Here is a 17276-nt window from a genome sequence, read left to right as displayed (position 1 = left end):
TGGTGGGTTTTTGGAACCTCTTCTGTAGGTGTGGCCTGCTTTCCAGGTCCATTGGTGGAACCTCTTCTAACCAGTTCGGTAGATTTGACAAACCGGTTCTACCGAACTGGTGCGAACCGGTAGGAACCCACCTCTGATCCTTACATGCACAGTACAACCCTCTTTTCCAAATGTTTGCTGGTTGGGAATTCTGGGTGATGTGTTCAAACCTATCTCCAGACCTGGGAAACAAGGTGCTACTTGTCACCCATAAAGCCCTCCATGGTAGTGGATCTGGGTACTTGAGAGACCGCCTACTGCCAATTACCTCCACACGACCTATTAGATCTCATCGATTAGGCCTCCTCCGAGTTCCATCTGCTGGTCAATGCCGACTGGCAACCACGCGGAGGAGAGCCTTCTCGGTGGTAGCTCCGACCCTATGGAACGATCTCCCCGTGGAGATTTGTACCCTCACCACCCTCCAGACCTTCCGCACAGCCCTCAGAATCTGGCTATCCCGTCAGGCCTGGGGCTAAGATTGTAACCCGCCCGAATGGTATGAATGTTGTGTTTTAATTATGTATTGTCTTATATGTAAAAAGTCTGTTTTCCCCCCTTTCCTTTTGGATTGTGAGCCACCCTGAGTCCCCCCAGGGAAAAGGGCGGCATATAAATAAACTTCCAATTCCAATTCCAATTCCAAACTCCTGATATGAACTTTGTCTCTGAAAAGAAAGTTGAGGCTAATAGAACTTCAGCCTCTCCCTCTCTCACTCACTCAACCGTATTCCTTTCCTCTCTAGCACCAGCAGACAATGAGAAGCCATCAGGTATGCCTGGAGAGGTGGACCAGGAGGTCTCCGCTGGAATAAGCCCCCGATTGGGCATGCTCTCAGTCTCAGAGGTCACCAGTCATTCAGCCCAGTTATCCTGGACTGTCCCAGAGGGAAGCTTCGATTCTTTCTCAGTCCAGTACAAAGATGCTGAAGGAAGACCCCAAGCGCTTCCTTTAAGGGGAGACTTCCGTGATGTCATCGTTTCCAACCTATCTCCTTCTCACAAGTACAAGTTCAATCTTTATGGTATCTTCGGAAAACAGCGCCTGGGACCAGTCTCTGCCCAAGTGATCACAACAGGTTAGCAACACCTGATGGGGGGGGAGAAAGAGTGGGAGGGATACAATCAGTGAGGGGTGCTTGGTGTCCTCTGAGCTTGGCGGTTTCCTTGTAGACATTTCCTCACACAAACCTTTCATTTGAAGAAGAAAAAAAAAGCACAAGTTTCTCATCCTTATGAGCTTAAATTTGAAATTACAGGTAGTCCTCGACCAGTGGTGGGATTCAAATAATGTAACAACCGGTTCTCTGCCCTAAAGACCAGCTGGGTAGGCGTGGCTCGGTAGTCATGTGACCGTGTGGGAGTGGCCAACTCAACATCACTCACATCGATGGGCGCTTCGCCTTAGTTATTACAATGTAATAAGGGTTAACCGGAGAGGCAGTTTTTGTAATCAGGGCAATAAAGATTAGGCTAGAAACAACACCAGAATGTTTCCTTCCTGCCTTCCTTACAAGATTAGCACTGTAATGTGAGAAAAAACAAAATGAGATTTCTTCCAACAACCGGTTCTCTAAACTGCCTAGAAAGTTAACAACCGGTTCTCCCAAATAGGCGCGAACTGGCTGAATCCCACCACTGTCCTCGACCTACAACAGTTCATTTGGTGACCATCCTAAGTTACAAAAGCGTCAGAGTTTGTTGCAGAAATCACATCCAGAAAGCACAGGCAGATAACTGATTCCAGCCGGATTCATTAATTTCTCTTTATATACAAGCATATATATACAATACCAACAGCGGAGAACAGTTTCATTTCACTTCAGATCAACAGACAAGTCCAGACTAGTTTCGTTTCTCAGCACAAACTCAGAGCTATAGCCACGCCCAAACTCCAGTCTGTTTTCCCAACAGCCCTTATTGGCTGATTTAGTTGCTATGCCTATTCATTGGCTGACTTTGTTACTATGCCCTATTCCAGTTCATGAATATTCTGACAAAAAGCACCGAAAAAAAGTGACTTATGACCGTTTTTCACACTTGCCGCATAGTCATGCAATCAAAATTCAAATGCATGGCAACTGGCTCATTCTTATGACAATTGCGTTGTCCTGGGGGGGGGGGTGTCATGTGATCCTCTTTTGTGACATTCTGACCAGAAACGTCAATGGGGAAATCAGATTCACTGAACAAACCATGTAACTTAACGTAAGAACTGAAGTGATTCACTTAACAACTGTGGCAAGAAAGGTTATAGCACGGGGCAAAATTTCTTCTGGGCGGCTATCCTTCATCATCTTCCTCTTTTATTTTTGCAGCTGCCGAAACATTTGGGCAGGTTGAGGAAAAGAAACAACCAGAGGAAAGTACAGGCGAGAGCAAACAGCCCAGCCTTGGGAATGTCACTGTTTCTGAGGTCACCCCTGATTCCCTTCTCCTCTCCTGGAGCGTCCGGGAAGGAAGCTTTGACTCCTTCATTGTCCAGTACAAGGATGCTTCAGGCAATCCCCAGACGGTACCCGTTGACGGAGCCATGCGCTCCCTCCATCTCTACAACCTCACACCTTCCCAGACGTATGATTTTGACATATTTGGAGTTTCTGGCTACAGGCATCTTGGGCCTCACTCAGTTCACACCCTGACAGGTCAGTGATTGACTGATGGATCGAATTATTGATTTAGCCAAACACACTTCTCCATTTCTAACAAATAAAATGGATTTCAGGCCCCTCATCTCAGCTAAGTCTCTCTGAGGCAGCTCACAGTTCTAAAAAATTGTAAATTTTATCCCTTAAAATCCCTGCAGCGTTCTGGCTTTCCAAACCCTGGAATTGTACAATTTCATTGTCTGTGGAGATTCTCAGTCATCCAGGTTACGGTTTTCTCAAAGGTGCTTTTTTTTTTTTTTCAAAAGACAACTGGGTTTTGTTTTTCCTTGAAGATGTTTTGCTTCTCAGCCAAGAAGCTTCTTCAGTTCTGACTGAATGGGGGAGGATGGAAGGATTGATATTACTTGCAGTCATCTGGTCGCTACAACTCTTGCTGAGAGCCGTTGAGGCCCCTTGGCCCATCAGGACAAGATTCAACCATTAATCTGCATTTGTACGACAAAAGTCACCCTTTTGAAGACAGCAAAATCCACAATCTGAGCAAGAGGCCATATATATTAAGGTTGGACATCTCTCTCTCAACAGAGGGACAGGAGGGAATACGACACCACTTATCTCCTGTTTACAACTGTCAAAGTGTGCACAGTGTGATTACTATTTTGAGACAACCCAGGAGCATAATACAGTACACAGAGGTTTTGTCTTTCCAACAGTTGTTTATCTACAAGGCATATAGATATAGAGATAGATATATAGAGATAGGGATAGAGATAGAGATAGAGATTATAGAGATAGAGATAAGATAGAGATAGATAGATAGATAGATAGATAGATAGATAGATAGATAGATAGATGATAGATAGATAGATAGATAGATAGATAGATAGATAGATAGATAGATAGATATAAAGAGATAGAGATAGATAGATATATATATATATAGAGAGAGAGAGCTAGAGCTAGAGATGATAGAGATAAGAGGGAGAGAGAGTTAGAGATAGAGATGAAGATAGATAGAGAGAGAGGGGGGGGGAGAGATAGAGAGGTAGAGATTGATACATAGAGATAGATAGACAGAGATATATAGAGATAGAGATGTATAGATAGATATAGGTATAGGTATAGGCATGCACATACATACATACGTACTTACATACTAGGCAAAACCAGGCAATCAATCAATCTTCAACTATAACACGGAAGCACAGACAAAAAGAGAGATGCCCTCACATGGCCTCCCTTATATAGACAGCTTCTTAAAGTGACAGTAACACTGCTGAATCATTCTCATTTCATCATCTTGGTTTACAGCAGTGGTGGGTTGCAGGCGGTACCGGAGCACTGGGTAACATTCCGGTACAGCGCTCCAGAGGACCCACCCACCCGCCTGAGCTCCTTACCTGTCCTTTAAGCCTTTGGCACTTCCGTGTATGCGCATGGCGCATACAACACCTGCGTGATGCTCCGCCAAGCAGCTGGAGCGTTGCGGAGGCTTGTGGAAGCGTCGCAGGCAAGTATGACGCACATGCATGCCACGCGTGTGTGCACGTGCACTGCACGCGCCCATGTGGGTGATGCCGGGATCCGGAACCCACCACTAGTTTAAAGCCTTATAGTAGCTGGTCAACTATTAAATCATCATTACCTTAAAAGCAACACAGTCCTTTCAGCAGTTCCAAGAAGGCTCCACATCCATTTGCACCACTCAGGTGACCCTGAAGACACAGATAAACCTCCAAGTGGCTTCAGTGGCTCTCAGAAAGAGTGCTAACGACCAGATGACTGCAAGGAATATCATTCCTTCCATCCTCCAGCATTCAGTCAGAACTGAAGAAGCTCCTAGGATGAGAACCGAAATGTCTTCAAAAAAAGTCCAGTTGCCATTTGTAAAAAAAAAAAAAGGACCTCAGGTACAATTTCATTCTACCTCTTCTGCCTTTTCTGCTCCCAGTTTTCTCAGATTGGCCTCTTGCCTGATGTGATGAAGCTGAGGGGGCTATGACAGGCTTAAACATTTATGCAATTTAAAGTTTGACAAGCATCTCTTTCCTGCTTTATCCTTCTCCACTGCAGAGGAATATGAAGGAGGAAGGGCAGTTCAGCCCCAGCTAGGAGATCTCTCCGTCTCTCGGGTGACCAACGACTCCGTGGCTTTGTTCTGGACTGTGGCGGCTGGGAATTTTGATTCTTTCCTGCTCCAATACAAGGACTCGGAGGGCAAGCCCCAAGTCCTGCCCCTAAATGGCACTTCACGGGACGTCACCGTCACCAGCCTGGCTCCTTCTCACAGATACAAGTTCAACCTGTACGGCTTGAATGGGCGCAAACGCCTGGGTCCCGTTTCCACCAATGCCGTCACAGGTCAGAGGGAAACTGGGATTTGGGGACTTGACAACGGTGTTTATTGATTATGTTTTTGTTGATTTATTTTGTGGAAACCAAAGGCCACGATCTGTTACAGTTGTGGCTTACATGGTACAACAGTAATATGTTCAGAAAGACCTGCTAATAAATTGGAAGACTGCGACTTTGGGCCAAGCCCGACCTCTTAGCCCTAGGAAGAAGAAAGCCAAGGCAAACCACTTCCCAAAATCTTAAAGCTGAAAGATATTCCTGATGAGTCAACAATGACAAGGGGGGGAAGGGGAAGAGACAGAGAGGGAGAGAGACAGACAGACAAAGAGAAAGAGCAAGTGAGCGAGGGAGACAGATAGATAGACAGATAGAGAATATAGGGCTGATATGATATGAACTCTTCTTGGAAGCAAGCACCCTTAAATTCAGTGAATGAATTTAGAATATAACAATGTTCATTTACTTCCCGGGTTAATGAAGATCCATATAGCCTTCCACCTAATGATTTAAAAATTGAATTTTAAGGTACAGCCTCAGCTATTGTTTTTTTCAAATAATATTTGCACAGATCTGGACCTATAACCTCACTTTTTTCAATTGTGTTGATTTAGATGTTTTTTCTCTCTCTGTCTCTCTCTTCCTCTCTGTCTCTGTCTCTGTCTCTGTCTCTGTCTCTATCCCTATCCCTATTCCTACCTCTCTACATCCATATCCATATCCATATCCATATCCATATCCATATCCATATCCATATCCATATCCATATCCATATCCATATCCATATCCATCCATCCATCCATCCATCCATCCATCCATCCATCCATCCATCCATCTATCTATCTATCTATCTATCTATCTATCAGTGGTGGGTTCCAGATCCCGTTGCAACCGGTACGGTGCAACAGGACCGGGCGCCCACCACAGGAATGCTCGCAGCATGCGCATGTGTACTTACTGCCCGCGATGCTCTGCAATGCCTCTGTGACATTCCAGCTGCTAGGCGGAGTGTTGCGCAGGCACCGTCTGCTCTGTGCACCTGTGCGGAAGCCCTGAAAACTTCAAATATCGGTAAGGAGCGCAGGCGGATGGGCAGACCCTCCAGAGCACCATACCGGAACGGTACCTGGTGCTCCCAGCAGACACCGGTACGCCCGTACCGGGGCGTACCGGTCATAACCCACCACTGCTGTCTGTCTGTCTGTCTGTCTGTCTGTCTGTCTGTCTGTCTGTCTGTCTATCTATCTATCTATCTATCTATCTCTATCTATATCTATCTGTCATCTATCTATCTATCTATCTATCTATCTATATCTATCTATCATCTATCTATCTATCTATCTATCTATCTATATCTATCTATCTATCATCTATCTATCTATCTATCTATCTATCTATCTATCTATCTATCTATCTATCTATCTATCTATCTATCTAAAATCTGTATATATTTTAAAAAGTGTCAAAACCAACCCACCCAAATCCCAAGCAAGAGTCCTTTGGTATTCCTTAGTACAGGCCTTCACACAAAACCCGGCATCGTCATATTTTCAATCCGGATCGTCTTCTTTCTGTCTTCCAGGCCAAGGCACCCAACCTCTTAAGCTGGGAACCTTGTCAGCTCATAACGTCACGTCGGAATCCCTTCTTCTGTCCTGGACTGTGGAATCTGGGAATTTCGACTCTTTCATTATCCAGTACCGGGACGCCGCAGGCAAATCCCACGCGTTGCCTGTAGATGGAGGTTTGAGATTGCTGCGCTTCCACGACTTGGTGCCTTCACACCGATACAAGTTCAACCTTTACGGGGTCTCCCGTCGCAAGCGTCTGGGCCCCATATCTGTGGAGGCTGTTACAGGTCAGTTGCAGCTTAACAGCCACCCTTGCAACTGTTTATCTTCTTTCTACAATGCTTCTCCTTCCTGAGACAAAACCACATTTGCCATCTCAAAAGCACATTGATCGTTTCTGCTTTAAGTTTCACATTGCTACTAATAGAAGAGCCATGGTGGCGCAGTGGTTAGAATGCAGTACTGCAGCTAATTCTGCTGACTGAGGGCTGCCTACAATTTGGCAGTTCAAATCTCACTAGGCTCAAGGTTGACTCAGCCTTCCATCCTTCCGAGGTGGGTAAAATGAGGACCCAGATTGTTGGGGACAATAGGCTGACTCTGTAAACTGCTTAGCGAGGGCTGTAAAAGCACTGTGAAGTGGTATATAAGTCGAAGAGCGAAGTAAAATTTTCAGGGACAAATTAAAATGAAGGGCAAATATGGCAGTTTCAGGCTCGTGGTATTCAGCAGGTTCTGACCAGTTCTGGAGAATCGGTAGCGGAAATTCTGAATAGTTCGCAGAACTGGTAAATACCACCTCTGACTGGCCCCGCCCCCATCTATTCTCTGCCTCCCGAGTCCCAGCTGTTTGGGAGGAAATGGGGATTTTGCGGTAACCTTCCCCTGCCACGCCCACCAATCCATGCCCACCAAAGCAACACCACTCCCACCAAGCCCACAGAACCAGTAGTAAAAAAATTTTAATCCCACCACTGCTCAGCAAGCATACTTTCCAATGAGACAGTAAGATCATTTTATTATAATTTATCAGAGTATTCAAACAAAAAGGATTCCTCTCATGCAAAGGGGGAACCCCGATCCTTAGTTTACGTCCCCTTTTATAATTAACACAACAAATGAAAAATGAAAGAGGAAAGCTGATTGGACAGAATAATAGTAATATCCCCTTTGCCTAGGAAAGCAGTTACATGTAGTCAAACATGTTACATATCTTCATCCCATAATATCACACATGCTCATTAAAATGGTTTGGAGTTCACGAAAGAGATAAACCAGATTCCAATTTGTAATAATAAACTTTTTCTTATCTGGAGGTAATCCCCAGCCTGTTTATTAGTTTAGGAATGTTAAAACAAATAAACTTGAACATCATTTTAAAAGAGAGGAAGTAAATCAAATTAAAATGCAAAGTAACTATGTAAGTTAGTGTTGTGGTCCGCCAGTGGCCAGTAGAGCTGGCAGCAGATTCGGACAGTGAAGAGGTTGGGGAGGAACGTGGCCCAGTCCTGGAGTCTGGGGAAGGCTCTGATGAGGGCTCTGCGTCAGAGGCAGAGAGGGGGCCAGAGCCGTATGCTAGTTATCAGCTGCCTTCAGAGTCAAACATCAGTGAGACACATGAACAGCTGGAGCCTGTTCCCAGTGTGCATGTGCAGAGTAGCCAGACAAAGGGAACAGCTAAGGAACAAGGGTCGACTTGGGAGGAAGGCCACAGGTGAAGTGAATGGCCCCTCCCAGAGGAAATAAAAGAGGAGTGAAAAGGGAGTGGAGTTTGCAGAAGACAATTACCATATTTTCCAGAGTATAAGATGCTCTGAAGTATATGACACAACTAGCTTTTGCGGAGGAAAACAAGAAAAAAAAATCAGCCTCTGCCTCCCAGCAATTTGCCTCCTTGCAACAAACAGCAAACAGTACAGCTGATGTACGCTGTTTGCGATGTATTTCTGTGCATCTGTGCCTGACCCATAGAAAGAGCAAAGAATTGGAGAAATGTACATTATGGCCAAGGGTGGGTTCCTACCGGCATCAGTACTGGTTTGCTTCACGCCCGCTTTGTGCATGCGGGAGACATGCTGTGGGGATGCAGCACGCCCACCTGGCGGCCTGTTTTTGGTCCCGGGAGGCTGCCGGGAAGCTTACTAGGCCCAAAACGGGGTGCAGCGGGGAGGTCATATGCGCATGCGTGGGGTCGGGGGGAGAATAGGGGTGTCACGTGCACATGCACAGGGATGCAGAGGGTGTTGCGCTCGTATTACATTATGGGTGCAGGCGTGTGCTTTCAGCATGCGACGACAAAAAGGTTAGCCATCACTGGTGTAGGGTCTCCTGCTTGAGTGGGGGGTTGGACTAGATGACCTATAAGATCCCTTCCAACTCTGTTATTCTGTTTATTCCACAAAGGAGTATGATATGATTCCAGTCCCCCTCCCCGCCAATAGATCCAGACAGTCTCATGGGGGCTCTCAGCCTTCCACGAAATAAAAATGGTTTGCCAGAAATTGAATATATTTGGGGAAAAAATGTAAAAACAATGTCACTTTTTCCGTTACTATTTTGGCTGGGGAATTCTGGAACTTGAAACCTACACATGCCAGAAGTTGCCACGGTTAAGAAACATTGATGTAAGCTCTGTTAACAAATACACGAATACTTTCTTGGCAAACGTATCACAAGCCAATGAAGGTCAACCCTCCTTCCTCCCCACAGCTCTTATCCAGTGGTGGGATTCAAATAATTTAACAGCCGGTTCTCTTCCCTAATGACCGGCTGTGTAGGCGTGGCTGAGGGGGAGGGGTCATGTGACTGGGTGGGCGTGGCGAACTCGACATCACTCACATCAAAGGGGCCTTGCTTCATCTCACACAGCTAAGCAAGGCAGACATTAAATGAGTTGTACCCAATATTATGACCTATTTTGTCACAGTTGTTAAGCAAACTGCCATGGTGGTTAAGTGAATCCAGTTTCCTACACGAACTTTGCTTGTTGGAAGCCAGTTGAAGGAGTCCCAAATGGCAATCAATACAATACAATAGCAGAGTTGGAAGGGACCTTGGAGGTCTTCTAGTCCAACCCCCTGCCTAGGCAAGGAACCCTATACCATTTCATACAGATGGCTATCCAACATCTTCTTAAAGACTTCCAGTGTTGGGGCATTCACAAATTCTGGAGGCAAGTTGTTCCACTGATGAATTGTTCTAACTGTCAGGAAATTTCTCCTCAGTTCTAAGTTGCTTCTCTCCTTGATTAGTTTCCACCCATTGCTTTTTTTCCTGCCCTCAGGTGCTTTGGAGAATAGTTTGACTCCCTCTTCTTTGTGGCAAACCCTGAGATATTGGAACACTGCTATCATGTCTCCCCTAGTCCTTCTTTCTCTTGAACTAGACATACCCAATTCCAGCAACCGTTCTTCATATGTTTTAGTCTCCAGTTCCCTAATCATCTTTGTTGCTCTTCTCTGCACTCTTTCTAGAGTCTCCACATCTTTTCTACATTGTGGTGACCATTTGATCCTGGGACACTGTCTTATCTCTGGTCTGGGCTGCCTCTTCTTGATCAACCAAATGTTCTTCTACTTGCTTTCCACGGATCCAGAGCTCAAGTAAATTTGAATTTTCTGTTTTCTTTTGTTTTTCTTTAGCCCCCAAACCTTCAGGGCTGCAAGTTGCTCCTCAACCCAAGCTGGGGAAGCTCTCTGCTTCCAACATCTCTGATACATCTCTCCATCTGGCCTGGCGCGTCTTGACTGGGAAATTCGAATCCTTCAGCATTGAGTACAGAGATGCAGAGGGCAACCCCCAGGTCTTGCCTATAGACACCAACGCCCGGGATGTCGTGATTTCCAACTTGGTGCCTTCCCACAGATATACATTCAACCTCTACGGCGTCTCTCAACAGAAACGATTCGGTCCTGCCTCTACTGAAGCCGTCACAGGTCAGAGATTCCAATTTCTTTAAGAGGGAAAATAAAATCCTTCTCTCTATACCTCATTTTTTCTTTTCAAGGGTTTTTCTAGCTGCCATATATGCAGATATATACCGTATTTTTCGGAATATGAGACGCATCCAAGTATAAGACCCACCAAGGTTTTGAAGAGGCAAATTTTTTTAAAAAAGGTTTTGCACTCTGCAAACCTCCCAAAAATGGCCGTTTTTCATGGAAACGGGCCCGGTTTTTTTTTCAAAAAAAAAAAAAAGCCACTCAAGTGGTTGATCTAATTCTCTGCCATAGGGAGAGGGAAAGATTACGGCTTTTACATTTGTGAGCTACCCGGAATCTCCTGTGTATGAGTGAAATATAAATTTTCTAACTAAATCAATATATAATCATCTTTTAATGAAAATATAATTATAATAATTATTATATTTAATAATAATATATTATATAATTATATAATCCCTTGTCGGGTGGAGTCTGGGGAACTCTTTAGTGGCCAGATGCCCTTCCTGTTGCAAGTGCGGAGTTATATTTAGCAGATGTATTCTCATCATGCCCAGAGAGAGAAATATCAGCCTCTACCTAGGAGCGAACTCACAGCCTCCTGATTGTGAAGCGAAAGATCCACCACTAGGCCACCACACCACTCAAATCAATCAATCAATCTCTGCAAAGGAATATGCCTTTTTTCATTCTGCGAAAAAGTGTCCATCGTTCCCATCCCCTCCTCCCTTGCATTTTGTGGAATCCATTTCAGGAGCCTGGGTTTCCATGGAACCCAATTTAGATACCCTGTGCTAGATCCCTTGGCCCTTTGCCAAAAGCATGGCACCCTTCATAATGTTTTGTATTTTTGTCTTAAAGGTGGTTTTTCAAGAGGCGACTGGACTTTCTGGTTTGTGAAGCCAATAATACAATACAATACAATAGGAGAGTTGTAAGGGACCTTGAGGTCTTCTAGTCCAATCCCCTGCCTAGGCAGGAAACCCTATAACATTTCAGACAAAGGGCTATCCAACATCTTCTTAAAGACTTGCAGTGTTGGAGCATTCACAACTTCTGGAGGCAACTTCTGTTCCACCGATTAATTGTTCTAACTGTCAGGAAATTTCTCCTCAGTTCCAAGTTGCTTCTCTCCTTGATTAGTTTCCACCCATTGCTTTTTGTTCTATCCTCAGGTGCCTTGGAGAATAGTTTGACTCCTTCTTCTTTGTGGCAACCCCTGAGATATTGGAAGACTGCTGTCATGTCTCCCCTAGTCCTTCTTTCTATTAAACGAGACATACCCAGTTCCTGCAACCATTTGTTTTAGCCTCCAGTCCCCTAATCATCTTTGTTGCTCTTCTCTGCACTCTTTCTAGAGTCTCCACATCTTTTCTACATCGTGGCGACCAAAACTGAATGCAGTATTCCACGTGTGGCCTTCCCAAGGCATTATAAAGTGGTATTAACACTTCACGTGATCTTGATTCTATCCCTCTGTTTATGCAGCCTAGAACTGAGTTGGCTTTTTTTGGCAGCTGCTGCACACTGCTGGCTCCTATTTAAATGGTTGTCCACTAGGACTCCAAGATCCCTCTCACAGTTACTACTATCGAGCAAGGTGCCACCTATATTGTACCTGTGCATTTCGTTTTTCTTGCCTAAATATAGAACCTTACTCTTGTCTTTGAAGACGTTTCCCTTCTCATCCAAGAAGCTTCTTCAGCTCTTATGGAAACGTCTCCAAGGAAAAACCAAGAAAGTCCAGGCGTCTCTTGGAGGAAAAAAAAAAACACCTTTGAGACAACCGTGACCCAGATGACTGAGGATCTCCGCAGACATTTCATATTTTTTTATTTCTTCCAGCTCAAGGGAAGGACTCAGAGGCAAATCCCAAGCTGGGTGATCTCTCCATTTCCGATGTCACCAATGTCTCTGTCCGTCTTTCGTGGACTATCTCGTCTGGGAAATTTGACTCTTTTGTCATCCGATACAAAGATGCCCAACGGAACCCTCAAACCGTGCCTGTTGGTGTGGACTCCCGGACAGTTTTCATCTCTGACTTAATACCTTCCCACAAATACAAGTTCAGCCTCTATGGTCTCTCTGGGAAGGAACAGTTTGGACCAGTCTCTATTGATGCTGTCACAGCAGGTGAATCTCTCTCTCTCTTTGAGGGGATCCTTAGTGCTCTATGAGCTTGGCTGTTTCCTTGCAGATGTTTCAGTACTCAATCCCTGAACATCCCACTCAGAAACTCACCTGAACCCTTAAGAACATTTGGGGGATTGGAGGGGTGGGGAAGAAGAGTGAGAATTTAGTCCCTGTGTTCACTTAATGTTGTGATTATGAGCCGTGGTGGCGCAGTGGTTAGAGTGCAGTACTGCAGGCTACTTCTGCTGACTGCCGGCTGCCAGCAGTTCGGCAGTTCAATTCCCACTGGCTCAAGGTTGACTCAGCCTTCCATCCTTCCGAGGTGGGTAAAATGAGGACCAAGGTTGTTGGGGGCAATAGGTTGACTCTGTAAACTGCTTAGAGAGGGCTGTAAAAGCACTGGACAGCGCAGTGGTGCAATTAAGTGGTGTGAGCGTGACTTAGTGGGCGTGGCATGGATTGGTGGGCATGGCTTGGTGGGTGTGGCAGGGTAAGGTTACTGCAAAATCCCCATTTCCTCCCAATCAGCTGGGACTCGGGAGGCAGAGAATAGATGGGGGCGGGGCCAGTCAGAGGTGATATTTCCCAGTTCTCCGAACTACTCAAAATTTTCGCTACCGGTTCTCCAGAACTGGTCAGGACCTGCTGAATACCACCTCTGGTACAGCGGTATATAAGTCTAAGTGCTATTGCTGTTGCTACTCCACCAGCCCCTGGGGCCAAGGTCACAATGACTGGCCCTGGGGTCAAAACAATATGACCTGTCTTAATTTGAACTCATTCCTGGTTTGTGTCCCCCCCCCCTTATCCATTTGTATTCTTTCTCCTGCAGCTTTCTCAGAAAGCACCAGCCTTCCAGCTGCCTTGCTCGATCATCTTATGGTCTCTGAAGTGACCTCCACCACTCTGCAGCTCGGCTGGGATGTCCCGGAGGGGGAGTTTGACTCCTTCCTCGTGAGATGGAAGGACAGTTTGGGAAACAGCCAAAAGCCTGTCCCAGCCAAAGAAGTTAAAGTGCCTGGGGACGAGCGCTCCGTCATCCTCCAGGGACTCGCACCCAGTACCGAATACAGCATTACGGTCTATGGCATAAAGGATGAGTCGGAAGTGGCCGATATCAACACTGAAGCAAGGACGAGCGGGCTAGGTAAAGGGGCAGCATGGGTTACCCCAATGTCAAAAAACCAAACAAAACCAAAACACCCAGGAACAAATACTTCTCAATGAAAGCATTAACGTAGTAAGTGGGTGCCAGTCACAAAAAGAGAGCTAGCTAACCAGATAGATTGACAGATAGAGAAAGGGATGGATGGACGGATGGACAGACAGACAGACAGATATGGTAAAGTGATAGAGAGTGGTGATAGAGATAGATGATAGATAGATAGATGATAGAAAGATAGAGAGAGAGAGAGAGAGAGAGAGAGAGAGAGAGATGGTTAGACAGATAGATAGATAGACAGACAGATAGATAGATAGATAGATAGATAGATAGATAGATAGATAGATAGATAGATAGATAGATAGATAGATAGATAGATAGAAACCATCGCTATCTAGGCAGACAAACAGCATATAGATTCATTCATTCATCCATATATAGATAGAGAGAGAGAGAGAGAGAGGGGTGATAAATATGGCTGAGAGAGGTAGATGATAGATAGATAGATAGATAGATAGATAGATAGATAGATAGATAGATAGATAGATAGATAGATAGAGATAGATAGATAGATAGATAGATAGATAGATAGATAGATAGATAGATAGATAGATAGAGATAGATAGATAGATTCATTCATTCATTCCTAGAGAGAAAGAGTGTGTGAGAGAGAGAGAGATGTAGAGGTGATAAATATGACCAAGAGAGGTAGATGATAGATAGAGATAGATAGATAGATAGATAGATAGATAGATAGATAGATAGATAGATAGATAGATAGATAGATAGATGATATTCATTCATTCATTCAATCAATCATTCATTCCAAGAGAGAGAGAGAGAGAGAGAGAGAGAGAGAGAGAGAGAGAGAGAGAGAGAGATGTAGAGGTGATAAGTATGACCAAGAGAGGTAGATGATAGATAGATAGATAGATAGATAGATAGATAGATAGATAGATAGATAGATAGATAGATAGATAGATAGATAGATAGATAGATGTAGGTAGGTAGGAAGGTAGGTAGGTAGGAAGGTAGGTAGATGATAGAGAGATAGATAGAGAGATAGAGAGATAGAGAGATAGATTCATTCATTCATTCCATTCTATTCCACTCTATTCCATTCCATTGAATTCCTTGGCAAAACTGCAAACATGCCATTTGCTTAAAAGTCTAGTCCCATAATTATTGGTTGGGCTTCTGTGATGTCACAGAAAGATTAGAATAAGGACCTTTCAGGTACATAAAGTAACTGCCTGTACAATTCTTGGAAAGGAAAGAAAAGAGGTGGAATGATGGTGAAAGGGCAAGCTTCCTACCTTGGGCTATCCCTGACAAATATGAAATGAAGGATTGGGAGAACTTGGAAGTTGTGGGTTCTCCATCACTGGAGGCTTTCAAGAAGAGACTGGGCAGCCATTTATCTCACATGGTGTAGGGTCTCCTGCTTGAACAAGGGGTTGGACCAGGAGATCTCCAAGGTCCCTTCCAATTCTATTCCGATTAATTAATTAAATTAAAACTCACAGAACTGGTGGGAAATAAGTTCAGCTTTGCCAGAGAAGTCTGGAGATCTTTGGCTAAAAACCAAAGGAGGAAGAGGGAGCCATTTCTTGGCTGTTTTCATCGTCATTCCAGATTTCACAGGAGAGACCTGTCAAGAACAGCTGTAGCAGCCTATGATGCTCTTCCTGGTTCCCTCCCTCTATTCTGGGAATAAGCTAGGAATTACTAACCATAATAGAGGACTCTTCCTTAGGACTTCTGGAGGAGGTAAAGATGGCTGCCAAGCAGGGGTGGGTTCCGGTTTTTGTTACTGCCAGTTCACTCAGGGATGTGCTGTGCGCATTCTCGGTGCATGCTATGCGCGCATGTGCAGTAGTAAAAAAAAATTGCTTCGGCAGTTTTGGTGGGAAGGTAACAGTGTTCCATGCACCTTTGGCATTTATTCATGCCGGCCACATGACCACAGAGACGTCTTTTGGACAGCGCTGGCTCTTCGGCTTTGAAACGGAGATGGGCACCGCCCCCTAGAGTCAGGAACGACTAGCACGTATGTGCGAGGGGAACCTTTACCTTCTCCTTTACTCTTGACCTCTACCTGCTCATCTGTCCTAGGAAGGCCATTTTGGGTCATCGAGGAAGAGGCCACAATTTTTGAGAGCTCAGAGCTGTTCTTGTGGGAGACCACAAGCAACTCAGCAGCTGTGCATTCCTGGCTTGGTTCGCATCGAGCTGGGCCAGCTTCCAACTGTGGTTTCTTCGTGTAAGACCCGAGTCAATTCATCTTTGGCACTGTGCTGTTTTCTTTGCGGTCGGCCAGATTGGCCACCGTGGATCCCAAGAGGGAGGGAGGGAAGACTATTAAGGGGAAGGGGCGAGCATGTAAGAGGTACATGCCAAACCGCAGGCCTCGTTTCTGTACTCCTCTTTTCTCAGAAGGGCCCAGCTGCAGCCACATCTGATTTCAAATCCACAAGGTCGTTTTTCATTTCTTCCTAAAATTAAAGGGGAGGAGGAAGCAAACCCCCAATTTAAACTTAGGCCTCGGGGCAAAAAGAAAGGGGAATTCAACATTTTGCTGGCTGTAGCCAGCCTCCCAAGGTGGTTTCCCCAATTAAACCCTTGCTGCGTTTTAAGGCGATTATAACATTTACTCTTCCTTTTTGCTTTGGTTCTGTTGTGTTTTATATTAGAGCGAGGCCCTCCAAACTTGGCAGCTTTAAGACTTGTGGAGTTCAACGCCCAGAATTCTCCCAGTTATAGTCCACAAGTCTTGAAGTTGCCAAGTTTAGAGAGCCCTGTTTTAGAGGATTATAATAGAATTAGCAGTGAAATGATAAAATTAAACAAAGGGTGATTAAATAATAAGAGAATATACTTTAATGTAAACATGTCTATTCATAGTAGAATCACATGGATTGGAGGATTGGAAAGAACATGAATAGATGTACTTTAAATGTTTAAAGGGTTGTGATTGGTACTAGAAGCGTACATTAAGACATTGAATAATGAAAGAATGAAGGATGAAATTCTAGCATAAATAGATGTGAAGAGCTAAATAAGGGAAATATGAATAATAAAACAGGTGAAAGATGGGAAATAGAAAAGAAATATTGAATATTATAGTGATATGGGGAAAAATGTTAAAATAGAAATAAGAGGAGAATAATCATATATATATGAGAGTGGAAGTGTGACCTTCCTCCCATACTTGGGCATACCAGGGGTTGTGACTTTAAGTATATACCTCCCACCCTGGCTGGCTGATAAGGAGTCGTTCTCTGTAGCTCAAATGGTTAACTCCCTGCCTGGGAGGCAATGGAGCACAGGTTCGATTCCCAAACTTGGGTATGGCTAGCTGATGAGAGCTAAATAGCTTGAAATAGATCTATACTAGTCTCCCTTTATTTATTTATCAGCATAAATATAACATATATATATATATATATATATATATATATATATATAT

At 44.5% G+C, this 17276-nt stretch overlaps 1 protein-coding gene across 1 annotated transcript in view; it reads left to right on the top strand.

The window, feature by feature from the left end:
- TNXB (tenascin XB) overlaps positions 1-17276 on the top strand; it is a 129603-nt gene that overhangs the window by 91251 nt on the left and 21076 nt on the right. The window contains exons 28-34 of the mRNA XM_087708098.1: positions 786-1118; positions 2358-2684; positions 4722-5009; positions 6583-6858; positions 10213-10506; positions 12358-12645; positions 13478-13792. Coding sequence (XP_087564224.1) covers positions 786-1118; positions 2358-2684; positions 4722-5009; positions 6583-6858; positions 10213-10506; positions 12358-12645; positions 13478-13792 — 2121 coding nt within the window. The remainder of the gene's footprint in view (positions 1-785; positions 1119-2357; positions 2685-4721; positions 5010-6582; positions 6859-10212; positions 10507-12357; positions 12646-13477; positions 13793-17276) is intronic.

This window comes from Thamnophis sirtalis, unplaced genomic scaffold (genome assembly GCF_051295495.1).
Source record: "Thamnophis sirtalis isolate CommonGarterSnake01/CBP01778 unplaced genomic scaffold, rThaSir2_p1.2 scaffold_3, whole genome shotgun sequence".
Lineage (NCBI taxonomy): Eukaryota > Metazoa > Chordata > Lepidosauria > Squamata > Natricidae > Thamnophis > Thamnophis sirtalis.
The sequence above is the reverse complement of the archived record's forward strand: the minus strand, read 5'-3'. Positions and strand labels throughout refer to the sequence as shown.